This window comes from Trematomus bernacchii, unplaced genomic scaffold (assembly GCF_902827165.1).
Source record: "Trematomus bernacchii unplaced genomic scaffold, fTreBer1.1, whole genome shotgun sequence".
NCBI classification, from domain to species: Eukaryota; Metazoa; Chordata; class Actinopteri; order Perciformes; family Nototheniidae; genus Trematomus; species Trematomus bernacchii.
The window spans coordinates 2,393,878-2,415,587 of record NW_022987641.1 but is presented as its reverse complement, the minus strand read 5'-3'; the positions used below and the strand labels follow the sequence as shown (position 1 = coordinate 2,415,587).

At 42.3% G+C, this 21,710-nt stretch overlaps 1 protein-coding gene across 1 annotated transcript in view; it reads right to left on the bottom strand.

Moving 5' to 3' along the window:
• The window catches only part of LOC117484822 (IQ motif and SEC7 domain-containing protein 3-like), a 110,520-nt gene that overhangs the window by 8,902 nt on the left and 79,908 nt on the right, over positions 1-21,710 (bottom strand). Inside the window, 6 exon segments of the mRNA XM_034133254.1 lie at positions 664-756; positions 2,446-2,604; positions 2,998-3,097; positions 4,719-4,844; positions 7,209-7,348; positions 14,282-14,448. Of these exon segments, the coding sequence (XP_033989145.1) occupies positions 664-756; positions 2,446-2,604; positions 2,998-3,097; positions 4,719-4,844; positions 7,209-7,348; positions 14,282-14,448 (785 nt within the window).

The window sequence follows — 21,710 nt, the reverse complement described above, 5'->3', positions numbered from 1 at the left end:
ACCCTCCAATCCAGCCAGCTGACTTTGAAAAGTGTAAAAATGACAAAGAAATGAACTTAATTTTTAACATAACATATGTATTTTGTTAATAAATGTACAACGCAGGATAACTTAACCTTGGTGGTCAGGATTACTACATAGATGTGTAAATGAATGTAAAAAAAAATCTAGATCTTGACAAGTTGTTATGATCATAAAGTACATTTATATTGTTCAGGTCAAGACACGGTTATGCCTTGGCCTTTTTACTGTGTGTAAAAGATCAACTGAGGCATTCAATTGTTGAAATTGCACTTGTTTTTTTTTTAAAGAAATGTCAGGCTGCTCATAATAAAGTGTAAACATATAGTTAATTAAATGTGAACATTTTCCGAATTAACTTTTTTGAACTAAACCAAAGGGAACCATTTGGAATATGTATTGGTTATTACGCTAGGATTTGACTGGTCTGGCCCACTTGAGATCAAATGTGACTGTATGTTGCCCCTGAACTGAAATGAGTTTGACAGCCCTGGTATAAAATATATTTTTCCAATGAATGAATTCATGAAAACAGCGGTGGTTAAACTTTGTTGCAACATTGGGAAAATGAATGCAATTGAGGGCGAGGTCTCCACAGTGTGTTATGGAATTAAAAAGGTGCACACACACTCACTCACACACCTGATGGGGAGCCCTGTTTGCCACGCAGTTCTAGCTGGGTGCCGTTGTTCTTCACTGAGTGTGCCTTGGCCCCCTGCTGCTTCTCCAGCTCCCCTGCAGAGAACACAACACAAACATGATGATCACATAATCACTATGGCAGAAAGAGGAGCTATACAGACAGACAGGTAGAAGGTGTAGGCGTCAGAATATTAACCGACATAGCTCTACTTTATTTCAAATGCCGAACACACGCTCTCATTGCCTTCCCCTCCCACTCTCGCCTCTAATCTCCAAACGCAATCTTTCTAATTACACTTCACACTTGATGGTAATTGCATGTCATTTCCAATCATGATGACTAAATGTTGTTTTGTCTCAGACACCTCCATGAATTCAAATGTTTTACTGCAAAACTGCCAGGAGCCACATTTAGAGTGCCACACACAATGTCCTTCATTTCGTTTTGGTGCAAGTGTGGCAAAGATGTGACAAACTAAACAGGAAGTGACCTGTTTGGTAGTTTATTAAAGCTTCATGTAACAGAGAGTTCAATCTCAAGCTTTAATGTATTTTGTCACAAATTATAGGGGAAATTAATAAAAGTTTGTTAAATGGTGCAGGACTTTTATTGATATTTGTAACGTACCTATAATTATCACATTTCATAGGTTTGTCCCCCTAATTTTACATAGAATGGCCTTTTTTGTTGTTGTTTAGAGTAGATGTAGGACTGAATTAAAATAATCATAAACAGATAATTATGAAGATCCAGATAGAGGGAAAATGCACCTTGTATTAATAACAATAAGAAACCGTTTCCTTCCTGTCTCACAGAGGGAAGCCCAAACATCCGCAGGCATGTTTGCTAATGTGCCGACAATTCAAAACCCTTAGAGGACGACAGAACTGCCAGAAATCCTTTTTGTTTAAAACGTTTTTTATATCATTTCTTGAGGAAAATGTTGTGCTGCTTTGGTTTTTGTATATCTTTTAACAAATAGTTCTCAACTTGACTTCTTATTGGTGTGCGTTAGTTTGTGTTTGTGCACAGTAGCTGTCTCTCCTCGCTCCACTCTACTGGAAGAAATAACTTCCGTCCGTCACCCCCTGCCCCCCCCCCCCCCCGTATGTTACTGGCCCTTCCTCTCTCTGAAGGGGAATGCAGTTGCGTCATGTCCCAGCAGGGATGCTCTCTTTGATGCCCACTGGCAGGATCCGGGCTCTGAATACTCTGCTTTTTCATGTGGGTCTAAGTACGTGCATGTCGTATTGTCTGGAGAATTTCATATGTGCAAACAACTGAGATGCCTGGCAGCTTCCAGGAACACTGGCCTCCGTTCACCTCCAGTGTACTGCCTCCTGCAGTCTGTTAGAGCTGCAGTGCACCAAAGGAAACTAAATGCAAAAGTCAGCCTGCAACTGCACGCTAACAAATAATACAAAACAAAGGAATGGCTTCTGACCCATGTGTACTATAGACTACATTTAATATTTCCCACACAGAGTGTAATAATTCACTGTAGTCAGTCATTTTCCAAGATGTGAGATTATTATTTGGTCAAAAGATGATGCTGGGTGCATTGTTAATTGCCAAAGAAGAACCAAATACTTGGTAGACACAAGCTTGCACAAGTATAATGAACATGCATGCAGCAACAAGACTCATATAGAGAATTAGGATCAATCCAAGAATGATATGAACCTTCTTTATGTCACATGTACCCATCACGTTCTCTCTGTGTTTGGCAGCCTCCAGTCTTAATGGTATCATAAAGTGAAAAACCATTTAAAGACACTTACACTCGATGCGTATCTGCTCCATCTCCGACACCTCCGCGATTGATTCCTTCAGATCTTCTACGAACTTAAGCAGCTCCTCTGCACTTTGGGCACAGAAGTTAAGGACCTGCTTCTTGTCCGAGCCAAAAGGGGAGAGGATGGTGATACCATGAGGGTAGTCTGGCAGCACAGAGGATGTGGGATCGTTGAGAAAAGAATAAGAAGAGACATTTCAAGAATTGTCTACAAGATATTAGCTAGTTTTTCTTTTTAACACATTTACATCCAGGGAAATGTTTTAAAAAGTAATTGTATTCTTCTTTTGGAGATAGTGCAAAGGCAATATTAATGTGACACATTTCAATAGGACCAACCAGTTCTAGAATAATGCATTTCTATCATCATGAATATAAAATAAAGGGATAATATCCCTTTTGAAATATGGTCATAACTCCTTTATCCCTTGCTCACTTCACGATACTTTTCCTGTTTTGTAACGGTCCAAAGCATTGGGTCTCATAGGTTTTATGTTTTTCATGGGCAGCTGTCTGCAGGCAAGACTTTGTGACTTACATTCATTCTCAAACAGATGAAACTGCATGCCAAGCAGGCCCATTGCTTTGCAGAAGGTGTAGGCTGCAGAACTCTTCTTCTTTGGACAGAGCTTCAAGATCTGCACACAATCAGAAAGCAATAATAACTGTGAGAGACAGGAGAGCAGCTCAAAAAACAAATGTCTTTTTGATTGTCATTGAGATTTCCATATAAGAAAAATAGCTCTGATAGAAACACTCTGTTTGATAATTTAAAATATATTCAAAGAGCAGAAAGTCAATATTAATGTTCCGATTGTGCTCTGTGAAAAACAACACCTTGTCAACCTCATTTCAGGATGTATTAGAGATATTATTGTGCTTATTGAATGACCTTTTGGGTAGAGAAAGATGAGGGGAATCTGTTTTTCAGCGCAATTGTGAGGGGCATAATCTGCCAAGCGAGCTGTTTTAAACTAATACATCACATCGGCACTTCAAACACTTCTTGACATGTCTAAGCTGCTAGAACAGGGGCCAGATTCAAAGAAAAAACTCCCCATCACTTCAACTTCCCAGTAAAAGCTTTCAAAGACAATTCCTGCCCTGCTTTCAAAGCTGTCAGGAGAAAAAACTGAAAGTATCGCACCGCTAACCTTTAGTGCTAAATGAACAGAATTCCCCTGTGAGGCTGGAAGACTCTTCTGCTTTTTCACCTTCTACTTCAAAATCGGCCTTCTAACCTCTTTTTCCAGCAGCTACCAATTACTTTGTATGCTTTAGCAGGAAAGAGAGAAGTAGAGTAGCCATGTTTTTGTACCCAGGCTGTGTTTTTTGGAGTGAGTTCAATGTTAATTATACCCATCATTAAACCTTTGATAATTTTCCAATCGACATGATCAAGTGAACAACTTATCTAAATGGTGAAGCATAACTTTATAACTGGCCCTTAAAGCTGCTCTGTTGGGGACAGATCTTCCCGTATTAATGCGCTGCAAAACTGTACTGTACATGCTACCAAGTACTTTTAAAAAGGGAGGGCCGGGACCACAAAGGCAGATTTTAGGGAAGTTCCCTCAAGGGTTAAAATGGGAAAAGACCAAATGTATTTATAGCCCATAAAATGATGTCCCTACCTTGGACCAATGGCCCCAAAGACTGTGGGCAAAGATTATGGCTGTAAACCATATGGAAAAAATAACAGCGAAACTACTCAAGATTGAAATTTATTTAGAAAAGTAATCGCCTGTTATTTAGTCAATAATACAAGTCTTTACTTCCTTTCTCCTTTTTGTCTTAATATCTTTTATGTGTCTTTATTGTCATTATTCGTTTTATTATAATGTATTATGTAGTTAGTAAATACTTTTTACTTTTGTATGCACTCTGAGAAATTAGAATAATTAAAAAAAGAAGGTATACTGTAGTAAAGTGAACATATTGTAAACATGTAATTTTTGAATATTTGTTACAACAGTGCTTTTTCTATCTGTTCCATGTTGTGTGCGACTCACTGTCAAGGAACTTGTTTTAATACAAAATAAAAAAGTAAGGTCCAGAGAGACCCGAGTTATGAAACAGAAAGGAAGAGAGGGAGCTCTCAGTGAAAGGAGGTGATGGCGCATTGCAGCTGTCACAACACAATAAGAGGCTTTAAGATCCACTGAGCGGCAGAAACAACCAGCTAAAGAGAAACTGGGAGCAACATAAACAGTATGAAAAATATGTATTTTTACTATGAATCTTTCCTTGTTAACTTACCACAATGAGATCATTGAAGAGGAAGACTTCTCTCTGGTGCGCCGCCTGTTTCTGGGCCTTGTTGACATCAGTCACCTCAAACAGTCGACTGCAGCACACCAGTCTTCTGTGAGGGACAGAGAGAACCTGCAGAGAGAGGGACAGGCGTTTACAGCTTCACTCACTCTGAGAGGCTTTACAGTCATTGAAGAAGATATGAAGACATGCAGGCTGAAAGAGACACATTCCCCTCAGAGGAACTGGGTAGAGAGGGTTGAAGGGAAACAGGAAGACTTTAAATACAAACGACTTTTGGCCAAAGTACTGCACATTATTCACGGAGTTTAAAGCTGGGACTGAAGTGTCAGATACAAACTCATTAAGCACACTTAACTGAGAAATATTAATGACATTGAAAACTGACCTAGGAGTCTTAAAAACATGATTTGCAGAAACATAAGCGCTGTTTCAAGGTTATGCAAGATTGTGAAGAAAATGTGAATATATGCAGGTTGACTATTTCTGATCATTTTCTACATTTTTTGCATCTCACCCGTTTTATATTAACTAGCTAAGATGTGAGCAATCAAAAAGTATAATTTTAGAACATTAAATGTATAACTACAGTCTTTGTGATGCTTGCTTTAGCTTCTTCCAGTAACCCTAGAAGTCCTCTAAAGCAAGGTCAAGCTACATTTTCTTGTTTTTGTTGAGTTATTGGCTCTACATGTAAGGCTGAATCAGATTATAGAAGGTGGAGGTCTATTGAAACAGCAGATTACACTAAAAAAATGGCGGAGACTGATCTAATCATGTCCTCGCCTCTTACACGCTCCGTCTCTGTGTTGGATCACTGCAGGAATCCAAACAGCGGCTGCGTGACTGTCAGTCGGTGTGGAGTAGATCCCCTCTTCATGATAAAAAAAAACTATCCTCAGCCTCTGTTCAGCTCTCTCTCTGTGCATTTTAAATCTTTATTCTCTCTGATCCCTGTGGACTATTTACAGTGCAGTGAGTACACACACAGCCTCTCTTATCTCTCATATCTGCAGGGTCTACACACTCACAGCCAGCCTGGTTTCTCATTACCCTAATGTCAGAAACATGTAGAGACATCATTAGCTGGAAATGCCTCTTGCATGTAGAGTGAACACGGTCTTGTTCTAATGGGATTATTTGGAAACGGTGAGACAGGACAGAGTTTACTCATACGATTAACAATTAATGAATGACTACATAGAAATTAGTTCTACAATTGTTAATCGTTGCAAATAATTTCCCAACGATTAACAATTTAAAATGTACACCAAGCGGCAAAAAAACATCCTCATACAACTGATGTGATAGTATTTCTAAGGAAGAAGTGTTTTTATAACAGACAGCTCTGATGGACAGGAATAGTCCCTTCCAGTCACAACAATCCATCAATGTTTGGCTATGACACTCCCTCTGTAATCCTATGGCTATTCATCCATCACTGACATCATCTTAAAGGCTCATCTTATATTGTAAACTGGTACCTAAGGATCATAAATGAAGAGAGGTTGCAGACAATGGAATAAACTCAGTGTATTTTCAAAATGTTAATCATTTTCCATATTGGCTTTTGTATAGTGGATGTGACGTGGTCAATTCCCAGAGTGTATGGGAAACAAATCACCAACTTTTACCCTGGACCTATATGCCATGAATAACTGATTGAAATGGATTTGATAAGATTCAAAAAATAATTCCCTGAACTGTTTAATCATTAAAAAAAAGCCTTTCAGTGTTATCAGTTGGCGCACAGAGCACATTCCCACATGAATCAGAGTAAGCAGTCAATTATAAAGCTAAACATCCGTCTCAGATTTACTACGGCCCAAACACAAAAATCTCTATAAACATATTCACAGGATGAGTTCAAACAATAGTCATAAGCAGAGGTGGAAGAAGTACTCAGATATTTTACTGAGGTAAAAGTAGCAATACTACAGTGTAAGAATACGCAGTTAAAAGTAAAAGTCCTGCAAACAAAATCTTACTTAGAAGTACAAAAGTATTGGCATTAAAATATACTCAAAGGATATTTAATTACTGTATGTACTACTACGGCTATATTCACATATAACTATATATCATAGTTTATGTATGAGTTTTTATTAATATTTTTTATAATCTTATAATCCACATTTTTCGTGGAGAAAAAGTACAATATTGGCTAGAAGTTAGAAGTACAGTACTTGAGTACATGTACTTCATTACATTACACGACTTGCCACAAGTCAATAAGCTATTATAAACCAAATGAACTCCATCTGATAAGCACCAGATTGCAGAAAGACAAAGTTAGTGACTAGCTGAGGAACATAGCAGAGCATTTTGCAGCTTTGATAATGAATATTTTCAAAGTGAGTTCATATTGGACTTGCATTCATGGCAACCAACAAAACTCTGAATGATCATGTTGCTTTTTCCTGCTGGATGATGAATAGTCGACTGTTTGCCCAGACATTGAGAATGTGTCCTTACCGTTTTCATTCCCACGATGGACTGCTCCACCTTGGAGACGTAGGTGACGTGGTCTTCGTTGGAGCGTAACTCCCTCTGTTGTATTCTTTCATAGATTCCCACCACCATTTCTCTGGGGATATCTGCTCCGTCATCAACACCTATGATGGGAAGAGGCCGGTTACACACAACTATACACACATCTCAGGGTGGTTGCATCAGAAGGAATATGGACTGTGTCGTACCTGTACATATAAAAAGTTTTGCATTACACACTCATGTGCAATATATCCAATTTACGCTTTATTTTTCTGTAAACAGTACCAGCTACTCTTATAATTTTATATGGTCACTTAAATTGCTACTTTGTTTACCATGGTGTACTTAGCTGTTATTTGTTTTGACTTATTGTGATTTTGTATTAATAACTTCTAATATGTACGTGTATTCCTTTATTTGAACTATACTTCTGCTGTTGTAACACCGTAAATGTCCCCGTTGTGGGACAAATAAAGGAATTCTGATTCTGATTTGATCAATGGTAGAGGAGCCATATAGTGTTTACTCTTGCTTACATACAGCAGGGTTTGTGTCCCTGATACAAAAAGAGACAGCATGTTTATACATAACAGTAGATATATTTTACTGACAGACTTTTCACGCAAGATTTCTTTTGCCTCGTTATTTAACTCGCAGACAATGTAATAAATTCCTCAGTGCAAGTGAGAGCTCTCTGTTATCTTGTCTGTCAGTCTTTGGCTTTCTGTCTTTCACTGTCTTCATTAAATAATGACAGAAGGCAATGTGAGAGGAGGTTAATTGGCAAGGGAAAGGGTAACACCCATAGAAGATGTTCTGTCTGGAACACAGCGCTGGCATTTGGACACAGGTAGAGCTGCATGCCATCAGGCTGAAAGGTTGCCCCCCATTATACGCTCTCAGCTGTACCGTGCTGCGATTTCAATGGGGCAGGATGGGTTGGAGAAAATGAAGGAGCCCCAAGTGATGGCGATGACAGTGAGGCACCCTGGGACACCGCTGAGACATCGCTACACATTATGGAGTCAGGGGGAGTGGAGGACATGTCCTGGGGGAGATGTGTGTAAAGTGTCAGATAAATAAGTTACAATTTCTTTGCAGAGTGTCTCCCCTTTTAAAATGCTTTCATCACACTCCTTATCACTTCGCTGCCTTTTTCCAGTTGGTTGGGCATTCATGGTCCCCAGATTATAAACCCTACAACTAGTGACTTTGATTTAGATCTCTAGATGTACTAGATGTATATACACTCCCTAACAACAAGTTCTAGTATGCTTGGTGATTCCTTAAAGGGACAGACAACACCAACATTACAAATACATTTGTATCTATTAATCAACATTGATTGTTTATGTGTGAGTGTTATAGAACTAGATGACACTTGGGTGTTCAAAGCCCAGAAAATACATCAACAGGTCAAAAATGTAAATTGTTCATTTATTTGGATTTTGACATAGTTTTGAAAACAAATGAACTGTACTTTGTGTTTAGTGCAAATAAGCAAAATACTGTGTTACTAAACAGGTTAGCATGGTGCCAAAATTAGCATTAAGCTAAAAGCAGTATACTTCTCTTTCCCTGTCTACTTGTGTTTCTATCTGAACTCTCTGTGTAAATCCGAGCCCATCCTCTCAGTAAATGAGACATTAGAAATGCCATTGTTCTATGATTGATTCATGGTGGAAGCTGGTTTACATTATATTTCCCCATTTGGAAACAGCTTGGTCACTGGCATTCTGTTTTAATTGAGATAATGAATTTTCTGTGGTTCTTCATTACTATTGGTTTCTAGCGCATAATTGCATTTCACCTCAGTCAATTAGCTAATTGAGTTATTCTTCTGTCAGTGTGTATGAGAGGCGTGAGTGAACGAGGAGAGAGAAACAGACAGAATATAAACAAGGGAAGACAGATGAATAACAGAACAAATGTTATTCTGACGGAGAACCAAACACGATAAGAGAATGGAGGAAGAGACAGAGCAGAAGACAAATAGAGAAGCCGGGAGAGAGTGGCATATTTTTATTTGCATAAGATGCTGAAATCGATTTTCCAACTTAATTTAATTGTGGGGAACAGTCTGGATGAATCTATTAAAGTTGTTCTACATCGACCTCAGTGTTCCCTGAGTGATTGTGCAGAGGGAGAGCAGAGCTACAGAATGAGCATCTGTCTGCATGCGGGAGACAAGAATTACAGGTGCCTTCTGTCGTAGCGCTATGAGTTGTGAGTGCAATAAAATGTAACCTTATTTTTATTACCTGAACTTATGCAGGGCATTTTGATTGAATAAAGATCCAAACACTGTTGGACAATGATTAATTTTAAATGATTCATCTGTCTTTTTGGAGATTGAGTAGATATGATTTCTTACCATGTTGTTCCCGTAACTCTGCAGTCAGGCAATTCCATTGGCCATTGGTGGGCCATTTTTGGCATCTTGTGCCAGAGTAAATTGAAATTGAAATCCATATATTATAAATATGGGAACTTTCTTGGATCTTCCAATCTTCCTGCTTACTTCCTGTGACTCATTCCAGATTTTGGTGGTATGATATTGGCATTTTTATATCAACAACCCACTAGCTAGAAAAAAATAAACCCTATTTGTCCATCATTTATAAACCACCGTACCTTTAGTTTAGTCAGTATGAGCACTATTGCACAAAACTGTTACGGTTTTGTATTTATGTTTTCATTTTCCACCTTTTGTTTTGAAATGTTTTCCTCCTTGTGTCTTCTCTGTTCCTTCTTCCTGTGTTTGCCTTCCTGTCATTAGTTCCCCTGGTGTGTCTGAGTGTCTGATTGTGTTCACCTGTTGCCCTTGTGTTTCTGCCTCTCTTACCCCAGCTGTGTCTTGTCTTGTGATTACCCCTCCCTGTATTTAGTCTTGTCTCTTCCTGTGTTCCCCTGTCGGTTCATTGTTGGTTTTTCCTGTCTTCCTCCATGTCAGTCACGGTTGTCTCTCCTGTCTCCCTCCATGTGGGTCACGGTCAGTTTTTTGTACAACCCATTTGTTTCATGCCTTGTTTTGATCAGCTTTTAAAATAAAGCTCGCTTTTTGTTACGAGACCTGTTACCTTTTTGATAGTCTGCATTTGGGTCCTACCCTTCCACGCCATCCTAACAGAATGAACCGACCAGCTTTGGACTCAGCAGACTCGGATCGTTTTGCTCTACAGGCAGAATGTCTTGGGTACTCTCTGGAGTACATTTTTTATACTTGGAATGGCGCCTCTTCTAGACGTGGTAGAGAGGCTGCGTTGAAGGAGGCACGTCAGGAGGTTGCTCGCCAGCCCTGGCTTAGGAGCATGTTGCCTGAGTGGCTACAACTTTTCACAAGTAGTCCTGAGGACTTGTCCGAAGCCTCTAACCCTTTCCTGGGGTATGACCAGGCCTGGGGAGGCCAACAGATCCTCCAAAGAATCTCTAGGAGACGCAAGACCAAGATTCCAGCCCGTGCTCCAGTGGTTCCAGCTCCATTCTCTGGCCCTTTTTTGGGATCCCGCCTGGCGTTTGGAGGTCCACGGAGCCTCCAGGGGGCCTCGGAGAAACGCAAGGTCGGGAGGCCGGCTCGTGGTCCAGTACCGGCCCACACAGCCATGGATCCGTGCACCAGTACCGGCCCACACAGCCATGCTTCCGTGCTCCATTACCTGGCTCACACAGCCAGGGTCCAGGCTTCTGTTCCGTGCCCAGCAGCCATAGTCACTGCTCCAGAACCGGACCTTACAGTCATGTTTCCGTGTTCCAGTGCCGGTCCACACAGTCATGGTACCGTGCTCCAGTACCATCCCACACAGCCATGGTTCCGTGTTCCGGTTCCGTGCCCAGCAGCCATGGTGCCTGCTCTAGTACCGGCCCACACAGCCATGGTGCCGGCTCCAGAACCGGCCCATACAGCCATGGTTCCAGCCCCAGTTCTGGCCCCAGCAGCCATGGTTCCGGCCCCAGTTCTGGCCCCAGCGGCCATGGTTCCGGCCCCAGCAGCCATGGTTCCGGCCCCTGTTCCGGTCCCAGCAGCCATGGTCCCGACTTCAGTTTCGGCTCCAGTACTGGCTCCCCGGCCGACGCCAGCCCCCCGTGTCCTGTCGGTGGTCCGGCCGACTCCAGCACCTCGTGTCCTGTCGGTGGTCCGGCCGACTCCAGCACCTCGTGTCCTGTCGGTGGTCCGGCCGACTCCAGCACCTCGTGTCCTGTCGGTGGTCCGGCCGACTCCAGCGCCTCGTGTCCTGTCGGTGATCCGGCCGACTCCAGCACCTCGTGTCCTGTCGGTGGTCCGGCCGACTCCAGCACCTCGTGTCCTGTCGGTGGTCCGGCCGACTCCAGCACCTCGTGTCCTGTCGGTGGTCCGGCCGACTCCGGCCCCCCGTGTTTTGTCAGTGGTTCGGCCCACTCCAGCCCCTCGTGTTCTGTCGGTGGTCCGGCCGACTCCAGCACCCCGTGTCCTGTTGGCTCTATGGCCGACGCCTACCCCATGTCCTGTGATGTTGGAGGTCCCGCCGACTACTCTTCTGCCGGGGGTCCTGCCAACCCTATGTCCTGTGCTGTTGGAGGTCCCGCCGACTACTCTCCTGCCGGGGGTCTTGCCAACTCCATGTCCTGTCCCATTGGGGGTCCCGCCGACTACTCTTCTGCCGGGGGTCTTGCCAATCCTATGTCCTGTCCCGTTGGGGGTCCCGCCGACTACTCTTCTGCCGGGGGTCCTGCCAACCCTATGTCCTGTGCCGTTGGAGGTCCCGCCGACTACTCTTCTGCCGGGGGTCCTGCCAACCCTATGTCCTGTGCTGTTGGAGGTCCCACCGACTACTCTCCTGCCGGGAGTCTTGCCAACTCCATGTCCTGTCCCATTGGGGGTCCCGCCGACTACTCTTCTGCCGGGGGTCTTGCCAATCCTATGTCCTGTCCCGTTGGGGGTCCCGCCGACTACTCTTCTGCCGGGGGTCCTGCCAACCCTATGTCCTGTGCCGTTGGAGGTCCCGCCGACTACTCTTCTGCCGGGGGTCCTGCCAACCCTATGTCCTGTGCCGTTGGAGGTCCCGCCGACTACTCTTCTGCCGGGGGTCTTGCCAATCCTATGTCTTGTCCCGTTGGGGGTCCCGCCGACTACTCTTCTGCTGGGGGTCCTGCCAACCCTATGTCCTGTGCTGTTGGAGGTCCCACCGACTACTCTCCTGCCGGGAGTCTTGCCAACTCCATGTCCTGTCCCATTGGGGGTCCCGCCGACTACTCTTCTGCCGGGGGTCTTGCCAACCCTGTGTCATGTGCCGTTGGGGGTTCAGCTGTGGGTCCTGCCAACCCCATGTCCTGTCCCGTTGGGGGTCCCGCCGACTACTGCTCCGCCAGGTTTCCTGCCAACACCAGATCCTGTCCTGTTGGGGGTCCCGCCGACACCTGCTCCACCAGATTTCCTGCCTACACCATGTCCTGTCCTGTTGGGGGTCCCGCCGACACCTGTCCCGCCGGGGGTCCTGCCAGCTCTGTGTCCTGTCCTGTTGGAGGTCCCGCCGACACCTGTTCCACCGGGGGTCCTGCCAACTCTGTGTCCTGTTCCGTTGGAGGTCCAGTCGACACCAGCCCTTGCTCCATCCGGGGTCCCATTGACACCAGTCCATGTCATGTCCAGGATCCCGTCTACGCCTGTTCCGTCGGCTCCGGTTCCTGTCTGGCCGACAACGGGTCCTGCCCGGCCTCCGGAGCTGTCCCGTCAGCGCCTTCCTGCCCGTCCTCCGGAGTTGTCCCGTCAGCACCTTCCTGCCCGGCCTCCGGAGCTGTCCCGTCGACGCCTTCTTGTTCGCCCTCGAGCCCGGCCCCCTGAGTGCCGGGGCCTTCGCCCTCGAGCTCGGCCCCCTGATTTCCCCAGCCGTGGCCTTCGCCCTCGAGCCCGGCCTCCTGACGCTTTCAGCCGCTGCCTTTGCTCTCATGCCCGGCCCCCTGAGTTCGCCCGCTGTGGTCTTCGCCCTTTTTTTAACTCTGCCTTGCCCCCGGGCCGTCCGCCCGAGACCCCCTCCTTGATCTCTGCCTTGCCCCCGGGCCGTCCGCCCGAGACCCCTTCCGGGTCCTCCGCTGTGCCCCTGGGCTGTCAGCCCAAACCCGTCCTCCAGACCCCCTCCACCCACCCTGCTGGAATTTTTTGGACTTTTGGGAGTTTTCTTGGGACGTCTGGAATCCGTCCCTTGAGGGGGGGGTTCTGTTACGGTTTTGTATTTATGTTTTCATTTTCCACCTTTTGTTTTGAAATGTTTTCCTCCTTGTGTCTTCTCTGTTCCTTCTTCCTGTGTTTGCCTTCCTGTCATTAGTTCCCCTGGTGTGTCTGAGTGTCTGATTGTGTTCACCTGTTGCCCTTGTGTTTCTGCCTCTCTTACCCCAGCTGTGTCTTGTCTTGTGATTACCCCTCCCTGTATTTAGTCTTGTCTCTTCCTGTGTTCCCCTGTCGGTTCATTGTTGGTTTTTCCTGTCTTCCTCCATGTCAGTCACGGTTGTCTCTCCTGTCTCCCTCCATGTGGGTCACGGTCAGTTTTTTGTACAACCCATTTGTTTCATGCCTTGTTTTGATCAGCTTTTAAAATAAAGCTCGCTTTTTGTTACGAGACCTGTTACCTTTTTGATAGTCTGCATTTGGGTCCTACCCTTCCACGCCATCCTAACAAAAACTAGGCCACTAGAACAAGACCTCTGCTAAAAATCAGCATGTTAGCTTTCCCACAGTTAGCATCTTAGCATGGCTGTAGACTTCCTTATGGTTACTGTCTGTCCTGTTACTGATCCTGGTTAATTACATGATTTTCCTCCTACGTATAGAGGAGTTTCAATGTCAGGGTTGGCTAATGAATACCAATATTAAAACTGGCAAGTCAGTGAGAAATATGTTTTTCATCCAGCCACAGATTATAGGCCTGATCCTTGTTTAGCTCCAAAGCATCCAGCTTATAATTCTCAAATGACACTGAATTACCTAAAAACTAACCTACATCACTTGAGCTGATTATGTCCACTAATTAATGACTCCTAATTCCCTTGAATGTGCCTCTACACAAAACTGCTGAGTCGCTCACCTCGTAGGTTGCGTATGAAGTCCTCCAGCATCATCTTGCGGTCGGGCTTGATGTTTGGACTGTACATGTCCGTGTTGAGCAGGATGATGGCGAAGGCCAGGATGAAGATGGTGTCCGGGTTGTGAAACTGCTGCACCACGTCGGGGTTACACATGCAGTAGCGCTGACTGTTGGTGGAAAGAAAGAGGAGCATTTAATAACAGAGGACACAAACATGGAGGAAGGACAGAGAGAAACAGGAAGATAGGGTGTTGAAAATAATCAGTGAGGCCAGTTAGAAAAACTAAATAGGATTTAAAAAGACAGGAGAAGAGACAGATAATACGTTATTCCAGACACTGAAGGCAACCTTCAACACACTACAAATACATGTAATCTAGTACAATTCTGAAGTACTTGTACTTTACTTCAGTACTTCCATTTGAGGTAACTTTGTACTTCTACCCCAGTACAATTCAGACGTAAATCGTGTACTTTTACATCACTACAGTAACCTTTAGTTACTTTGCAGATATGGATTAATGATAAGAAATACGATCAATAAATGCACATGCTACCCATCAGTAGATAAAATAATTTAAATGAGTTCCTTTAGAAGCTTGATAAACACATTAATACATACATATCTATAATGACAACATATAATATATATGATTCTGAAATCGGCTGATCTGCATAGCGAGTATTTTTACTTTTGAGTATATTTACATGCCAATACTTTTGTTCTTTTACCTGAGTAACATTTTGAATGCAGGACTTTTACTTTTTTACTTGACGTTTTAATTTTGCTTGCGGTTTATCTGAAGCTGGCTCTTAGAGCAGAGAAACACTGAGAGGTTCATTGTTGCTAACATTGTCACTCTGTATAAACACATTTGTCCCAGGGGATCGGATGCTAACACGGACTGTGCACAACCCAAGATAACATCAAACACAAGACTTATTCACAGTCTTGGTTTTCCACTGAGCCATATTTAAACGTTCTCCAAAATGTATGGGCCTGCTTGCTGGATTTATGCAGGTTGTAGAGAAGACAGATGAAGTTTGAAATATGAAATCCCCTTACCTAGGCCTTTTCTGCAAAAATAATGTGACAGAGGCCAGGCTCGGTTAGATGTAGTTCCAGAAAAACACCACTCAATATAAGTGGGTGGGTGGAGAATGGAAATGCCTCTGCCTCGTGTGAAAACCATGAATCTAACAGATTTGTAGACACCTACTCTGGGTGTTAGCATATGTGTGTGTGTGTGTGCGTGTGTTTAAAAAAAGAAGAGCCCACAGGAGTGAGATACATTGTTTCTCTGTGAAGTGCATGGACCCTTTGGTGAGAGCATGAATAATACAATAGTACAACACCTACCGGGTGTGAGTAATCAGAGACAGCACTATACAGGAGAATGAACAGGTGTGTGTGTGTGTGTGTGTGTGTGTGTGTGTGTGTGTGTGTGTGTGTGTGTGTGTGTGTGTGTGTGTGTGTGTGTGTGTGTGTACCCTGTGGGCATGGTGTATACTATAATCGTTATCTTAATCAGTCATCATTTCCATTGCATACATTAAGTTCATACCGTTGCACACACACACTTTATAATGTATTTTACAGCACTGCTCAAGCTTGGCAAAGGGATACAAAAAACAATGCTTGTGTTTGTGCACATGTGCCGGTTTTATATACGTCTCAATAAGTGGGTGATTTCCAATTTCTCTCCTCACTTTTTATAGCTCGAGGTTGATTAGATCACTTTACTTTTTACAATGCACTCAAAGCATTTAAGCTTTACAAGCAGTAGAAGAGAATGATTTGATTTGTAGGTACTTTTTGTCCCCGCTATGCGTCTAAGGCAACAATTGTGAGGAAGAACAGACACGACTCAGGACTGAGAAGAGCCCATCAACTACTCTGCCATTTCTGGTAATAAAAAAGGAGGAACAAATCATTTAACTTGTTTAATTTACAGAAAATTCACTTAAAAAATAACTGATTATCACAGTAAGAGATGTCCGTTAAAGAGAGTGCTCAATGTAGCAAAAATAAAACACAGTTTATTGAGTTTAAAGTTATGTTTTGTTATTAAAAAAACATAAATACAGGTCTGCACACTGTAGCTTTCCTAAGAGAAATGGGTAACACTTTATATTAAGGTACACAAATTAACCATCAACTAGTAGTTAATTAACATGCATATTAGCAGTATATTGGCTCTTTATTAGTCATTATAAAACACTTATTAATGCCTTATTCTACATGACCATATTTTACAAGTAATAAGCCATTAGTTGAGTCTTTCCTCAATAACCCTCTAATTAGTGCTTATTTATTGCAAGTAAGGAAGTTGTTGTACATGAGTTTTGGTCTTAATATGCGCTGCTCAATATGGGCTTAATAAGGCAGTAGTACCACAAGAAGAGTAATTCTCCCATAATAACACTTAACAAATATGATCTATTCTTATGTAACAAGACATGAAACTATAAGTGTTAATTGTGTCTAAATAACTCAAAATTAGGTATTTATATAAGAATATGTTTTGGGGTATTGACAGTTCTTGTGATATTGACCTGTATGTTTCATATTTGCACATTTATATTTTTGTAAAATTTGTACTGAAGGTTAGACAGGAAACCGGGTACAGGAAGTAGGAGAAAGTGAACTGAATAGCATAGCAGTACACATCCATGAGTAGACTGCTACTAATTTTCCCTATGCAACCTGAAGAGTAAAAGGGTCAAGTCCGTCAGAAAGCAATGACTGTAAGTGTAAGTGTAAGCCTTACACTTACACTGTACGGATTAATAACATGTATTGTGTTTATGTGATGACATTTGGAGATGTTTAAACACAATGAGAAAATCTGTTTGCGTTAGCATTCGCGCTAGCGTTAGCATATTACACGGTAGCGTTAGCATACATGCTAGCGTTAGCCATACTAGCCTGTATACATGCTTAATTCATACCTGCCAACCCTACCGATTTGGGCGGTAGTCTACCGCTTTTGACATGTTTCTACCGCCTACCGATTTAGCTGGCTTTCCCTACCGAATTTCAATTTTCCCATATTATAACAAATACAAATGTCCCTTGGCGCTCCATAGACACTGGACTCGACTTTTAGCGGAAACCGTTTGCAACATGTCTGTGATCGCATCATACAAACAGTCCTCTGTGTTTCTGAAAGTGAAACAACGTGCAGAGGAAGGGCAGCGTTCAGACCCGGCGTCATGGGCGGGCCCCATGGGGCCAGGCCCGCCCATCCAGGATTTGGGCCCGCTGTTTTAATCAGGGCTGAATACAACATTTTAATTGTTTTATTATTATGTTTGTTGTTGTTATTTGTAGAGCTTTGTCCTAATATTTATTTTTGTATTAAACTATGTTGAAAGATTAGTTTAATATCATTTTTTAATTTTGCTAGGAAATTCTGAATGAAATTCTGAATGAAAGGCTGCACGCGAGACTGGTTTTTCGCTGGATTGAGTCGTGTGTGGGTTTTTGAGTGAGATGCGGCACAGCAGCCTGTCAGTTTACTCTTGCTAGGTTAGTTTGGCTATTATCATTTATATTTATCTGCAAGAATGGATATCAGGAAGTGGTTCACGAACAAAAAGAGCTCACCAAAGGAATATGGCAACTCAGCGCCAGATGCAGGCACATTAGAAGAAAATCAGTTACGTTACCAAAACAAGAGCTAGCAAGCCAGCCAGGGACACAAGGGAGCTGGCAATCATTAATTTTGAAGATAAATTGACTCTCAAGCCGGCTCTTCACAAACTCTGCTCGTGCGCAAGCAGACAGGCAACACGCCTCTCCCCTTGCTCGATATGAGCACTTAAGAAGGAGAGAAAGAGCGAGAGCAGAGCAGAGAGAGAGAGATGACGAGAGAAAGCAGAGCAGGCAGAGAGCGAGATATATATAGTGAGAGCTATACTATCCTCTCGATCAGAGAGCTCTCATCTCTATCTAGTCTCTATCTATATCTCTTAGCATCTATGATCTCCTGCTCTCCTCTCTCTATCTCTCTCTCTCTCTCTCTCTCTCTTCTCTTCCTCTCTCCTCGCTCACCTCCTCCACCTCTCAGTTTGCACAGCGTTACAAATGTGCCACAAAACCAACCAATGGAAGTATAATAAGACCGTCAACAGCGTTATGGCAACCTGAAACCCCTCTCTCTCCGTAACAACAATTCACGAGCGCCTCCCCCCGTTGACAATTCAGATTTCCCGGGAAATGTAAGTCGGGGTAGGCCCGCCCTGGTAAATCAAATGCCCGCCCAGAGATGTATGTCTGCCGCCGGGTCTGCCAGCGTTACCCCCGGGGCTGATTGGTAATCACTCCAAAATGAGTTTAAGGGAACAGAGACGAGGCATTTGGTCGTTTGGTCTTTTCCTGAAGCATCCTTCACCTGCGTGTCGCAACTGAAAGAGGACCACAAACACAAAAAATATAATAAAATGTGGAGATTTTGGGATATTTATCTCCCATTCTTTTACTTTTTGGACATTTTACAGACCAAACATGTACTTAATGTCTCCGTTTAGCAAACTACCACTTTTTGTGAAAAATGCATACAATTATGCAATATATGTTAAATACATGGTTTATACATGTAATTACTGGGGTTCCATTTCTTCTGATTACCTAATTTGGGCGTGCACATTTGCCGCGTGCAAACCTTCCTCTTTTGGATTTGGAAAGGTTGGCATGTATGGCTTATTGCACAGCTAGCATTAGCTATATTTACCTTGTGTACACTTAGCGGTCCTATGTTTTAATCTGTGTATGTTACATTTGCATGTATGAGATCATTAAGTGCCTTGTAACTTCTTTTTTTATAGTTTCACTCCATTTTGAATGTCAGTGGACTGCAAATAAGTCAATAAAGGAGCATGGCTGCTCATTCCCTGGCTCTCAAAAGAGTTTGGCTGGCTGTTTAATCTATGTTCACACTGAGACAGTACAACACAGAGAGAACAGTACACCTATTGTGTAAGTACATACAAGCAGGTCACACAGTATGATCACAAATCAGTTTTTATTAAAAAGTACAGGCTGCATATGTGTTCTCAGCCTTGGAGAAACTTGACATGTTTTGGTATGTGTCTGAACCTCTCTTAAGTGGTTCATTAATAAAACTGATATTTCAAAGTGTGCCTACTTTGTTAATGTGTTGAGGTTAATTTCAGTAGTTGTGTGCTATAATGTATTTACAGTGTGAAGAGGAGGCAACTTTAGAATAGGGAACATGTTCTTAGATATAAATACCTAATTTTGTATAGTTTCATGTCTTGTTACATAAGAATAGATCATATTTGTTAAGTGTTATTATGGGAGAATTACTATTCTTGTGGTACTACTGCCTTATTAAGCCCATATTGAGCAGAGCATATTAAGACCAAAACTCATGTACAACAACTTCCTTACTTGCAATAAATAAGCACTAATTAGAGGGTTATTGAGGAAAGACTCTCAACTAATGGCTTATTACTTGTAGAATATGGTCATGCAGAATAAGGCATTAATAAGTGTTTTATAATGACTAATAAAGAGCCATTAGACTGCTAATATGCATGTTAATTAACAACTAGTTGATGGTTAATTTGTGTACCTTAATATAAGGTGTTACCGAGAAATGTATTGATTAGAGATTTTATAATAGATTATTTGAGTTTTCTTTAAATATAAAATGGGCAAGTGTATTATGATGCCATATGTGGCTTTTTTATTTATACTGACATTATTATGGAAAGCATAAAAAATGAATGCAATTACAACTTCTTCATTTATAAATAAACATTATTAAAAAAATAACCTTTATATTACATATATTCTTGTGTTTTTCAACCTCTTTCTGTACCTTAAGGCTTAAGCTGCAGTGAACTCATGTGTGTTTGTGGCATCCTTTATTTGTTTATCCTGGTAATGACAGTGCTTCACACAGATGCTAAGTGTCGGAAAACCGTGACTCATCAGTAACCAGCAATTACGTCTTTGTCTGTAGATCATTATGGTCTGTAGCACCATGCAGTGAAAAACCTTCATTTGGGCTGCTTTCTGTCTAAAGTGTGCTCTTAGTCGTTTTTCACATCCTTGTGTGCAAAGTTAAAACAAAAACAAGAGGGTAAAAAGGAACACGATGCTGCTCACAGAGTGGATTTGGCAGCCTTCAAATTTGGCATTTGCTGCCGTCTTCCAAAACACTTTTTCCTTGTTACTGAGCGCTAAAGATGGTGTAACCAGACAGCCACTGTGTACTCTGCAAGGACGGATTATTGTGCAAGACTTATACAAGTATCATGATCTTAATCTTTTATAACCATCAGAGAAAACAGCTATCGTATGTGACTGAAGAGGTGGGAGAAGTACTCAGATCTTGTACTTAATTAAAAGTAGAAGTACCAGAGTGCAGGAATACTCTGTTACAAGTAAAAGTCCTGCATTCAAAATGTTACTGAAGTAAAAGTAGAAAAGTATTAGCATGAAAATATACTTAAAGTACCAAAAGTAAAAGTAGTCATTGTGCAGATTGGTCCATTTCAGAATAATATATATGATATGTTTTATAATGATTGATCATTAAAGTGTTCTCAAAGCTGGTAAAGGTGCAGCTAGTTTGAATGACTTTGTATACTGCACGGTAGCTTGTGGATTTACTCCAGGTGGAACTAAAGTCTGATTTAACACTTGATTATATTCCACATCATTAATCCATAGCCGCAAAGTAACTAAAGGTACACGGAAAAAACGTTGACTACAATAAATGTTTTATTTCGATAGATTTCACATAACTGTATTAGATTAGTTGAAAGCAAAAATATTAAGTTTGAATAAAACTTACTACCCTAACCTAACAACTAACCTAATTCAGTAATGTGAAATTAGTTGATATAATACATTTAATTCAAGTCAACGTTTCAGTGTACTAAATAAATGAAGTGGAGTAAAAGTACATGATTTAACTCTGAAATGTATTAGAGTAGAAGTACAAATTAGCAAATACTAAAATACTAAAATAAAGTACCTCAAAATTGTACTTAAGTACAGTACTTGAGTAAATCTACTTTGTTACTTTACACCCCTGCTGCGTGTGTGTATGAGGATGTGTGTGTACTACACTGTGATGCAGGCATGAACATATGAACAGAGGTTTAACTGCAGCACTGGGATCATGGTTGCTCATTCATTAGCACACTGACGCAGCAGATACTGAGACTGCTCCTCACTTACTGTGTGTGTTTGGAGGCATATCAAAGCCCAGGAGAAGGGGAGGCAGGCGCAGAGAGGCAGTGGCGGTTACGCAACGCTGGTTATTTATAAACCTTCCCCCCCCCCCTTCACTATCTCTCCCTCCTAATAACATGCAGAGCCAGCCTGATGTCCAAACATTAGCAGTGCCAGCCTCTCTGCCCGCTGACTATGACAATACCAACGCTCCTC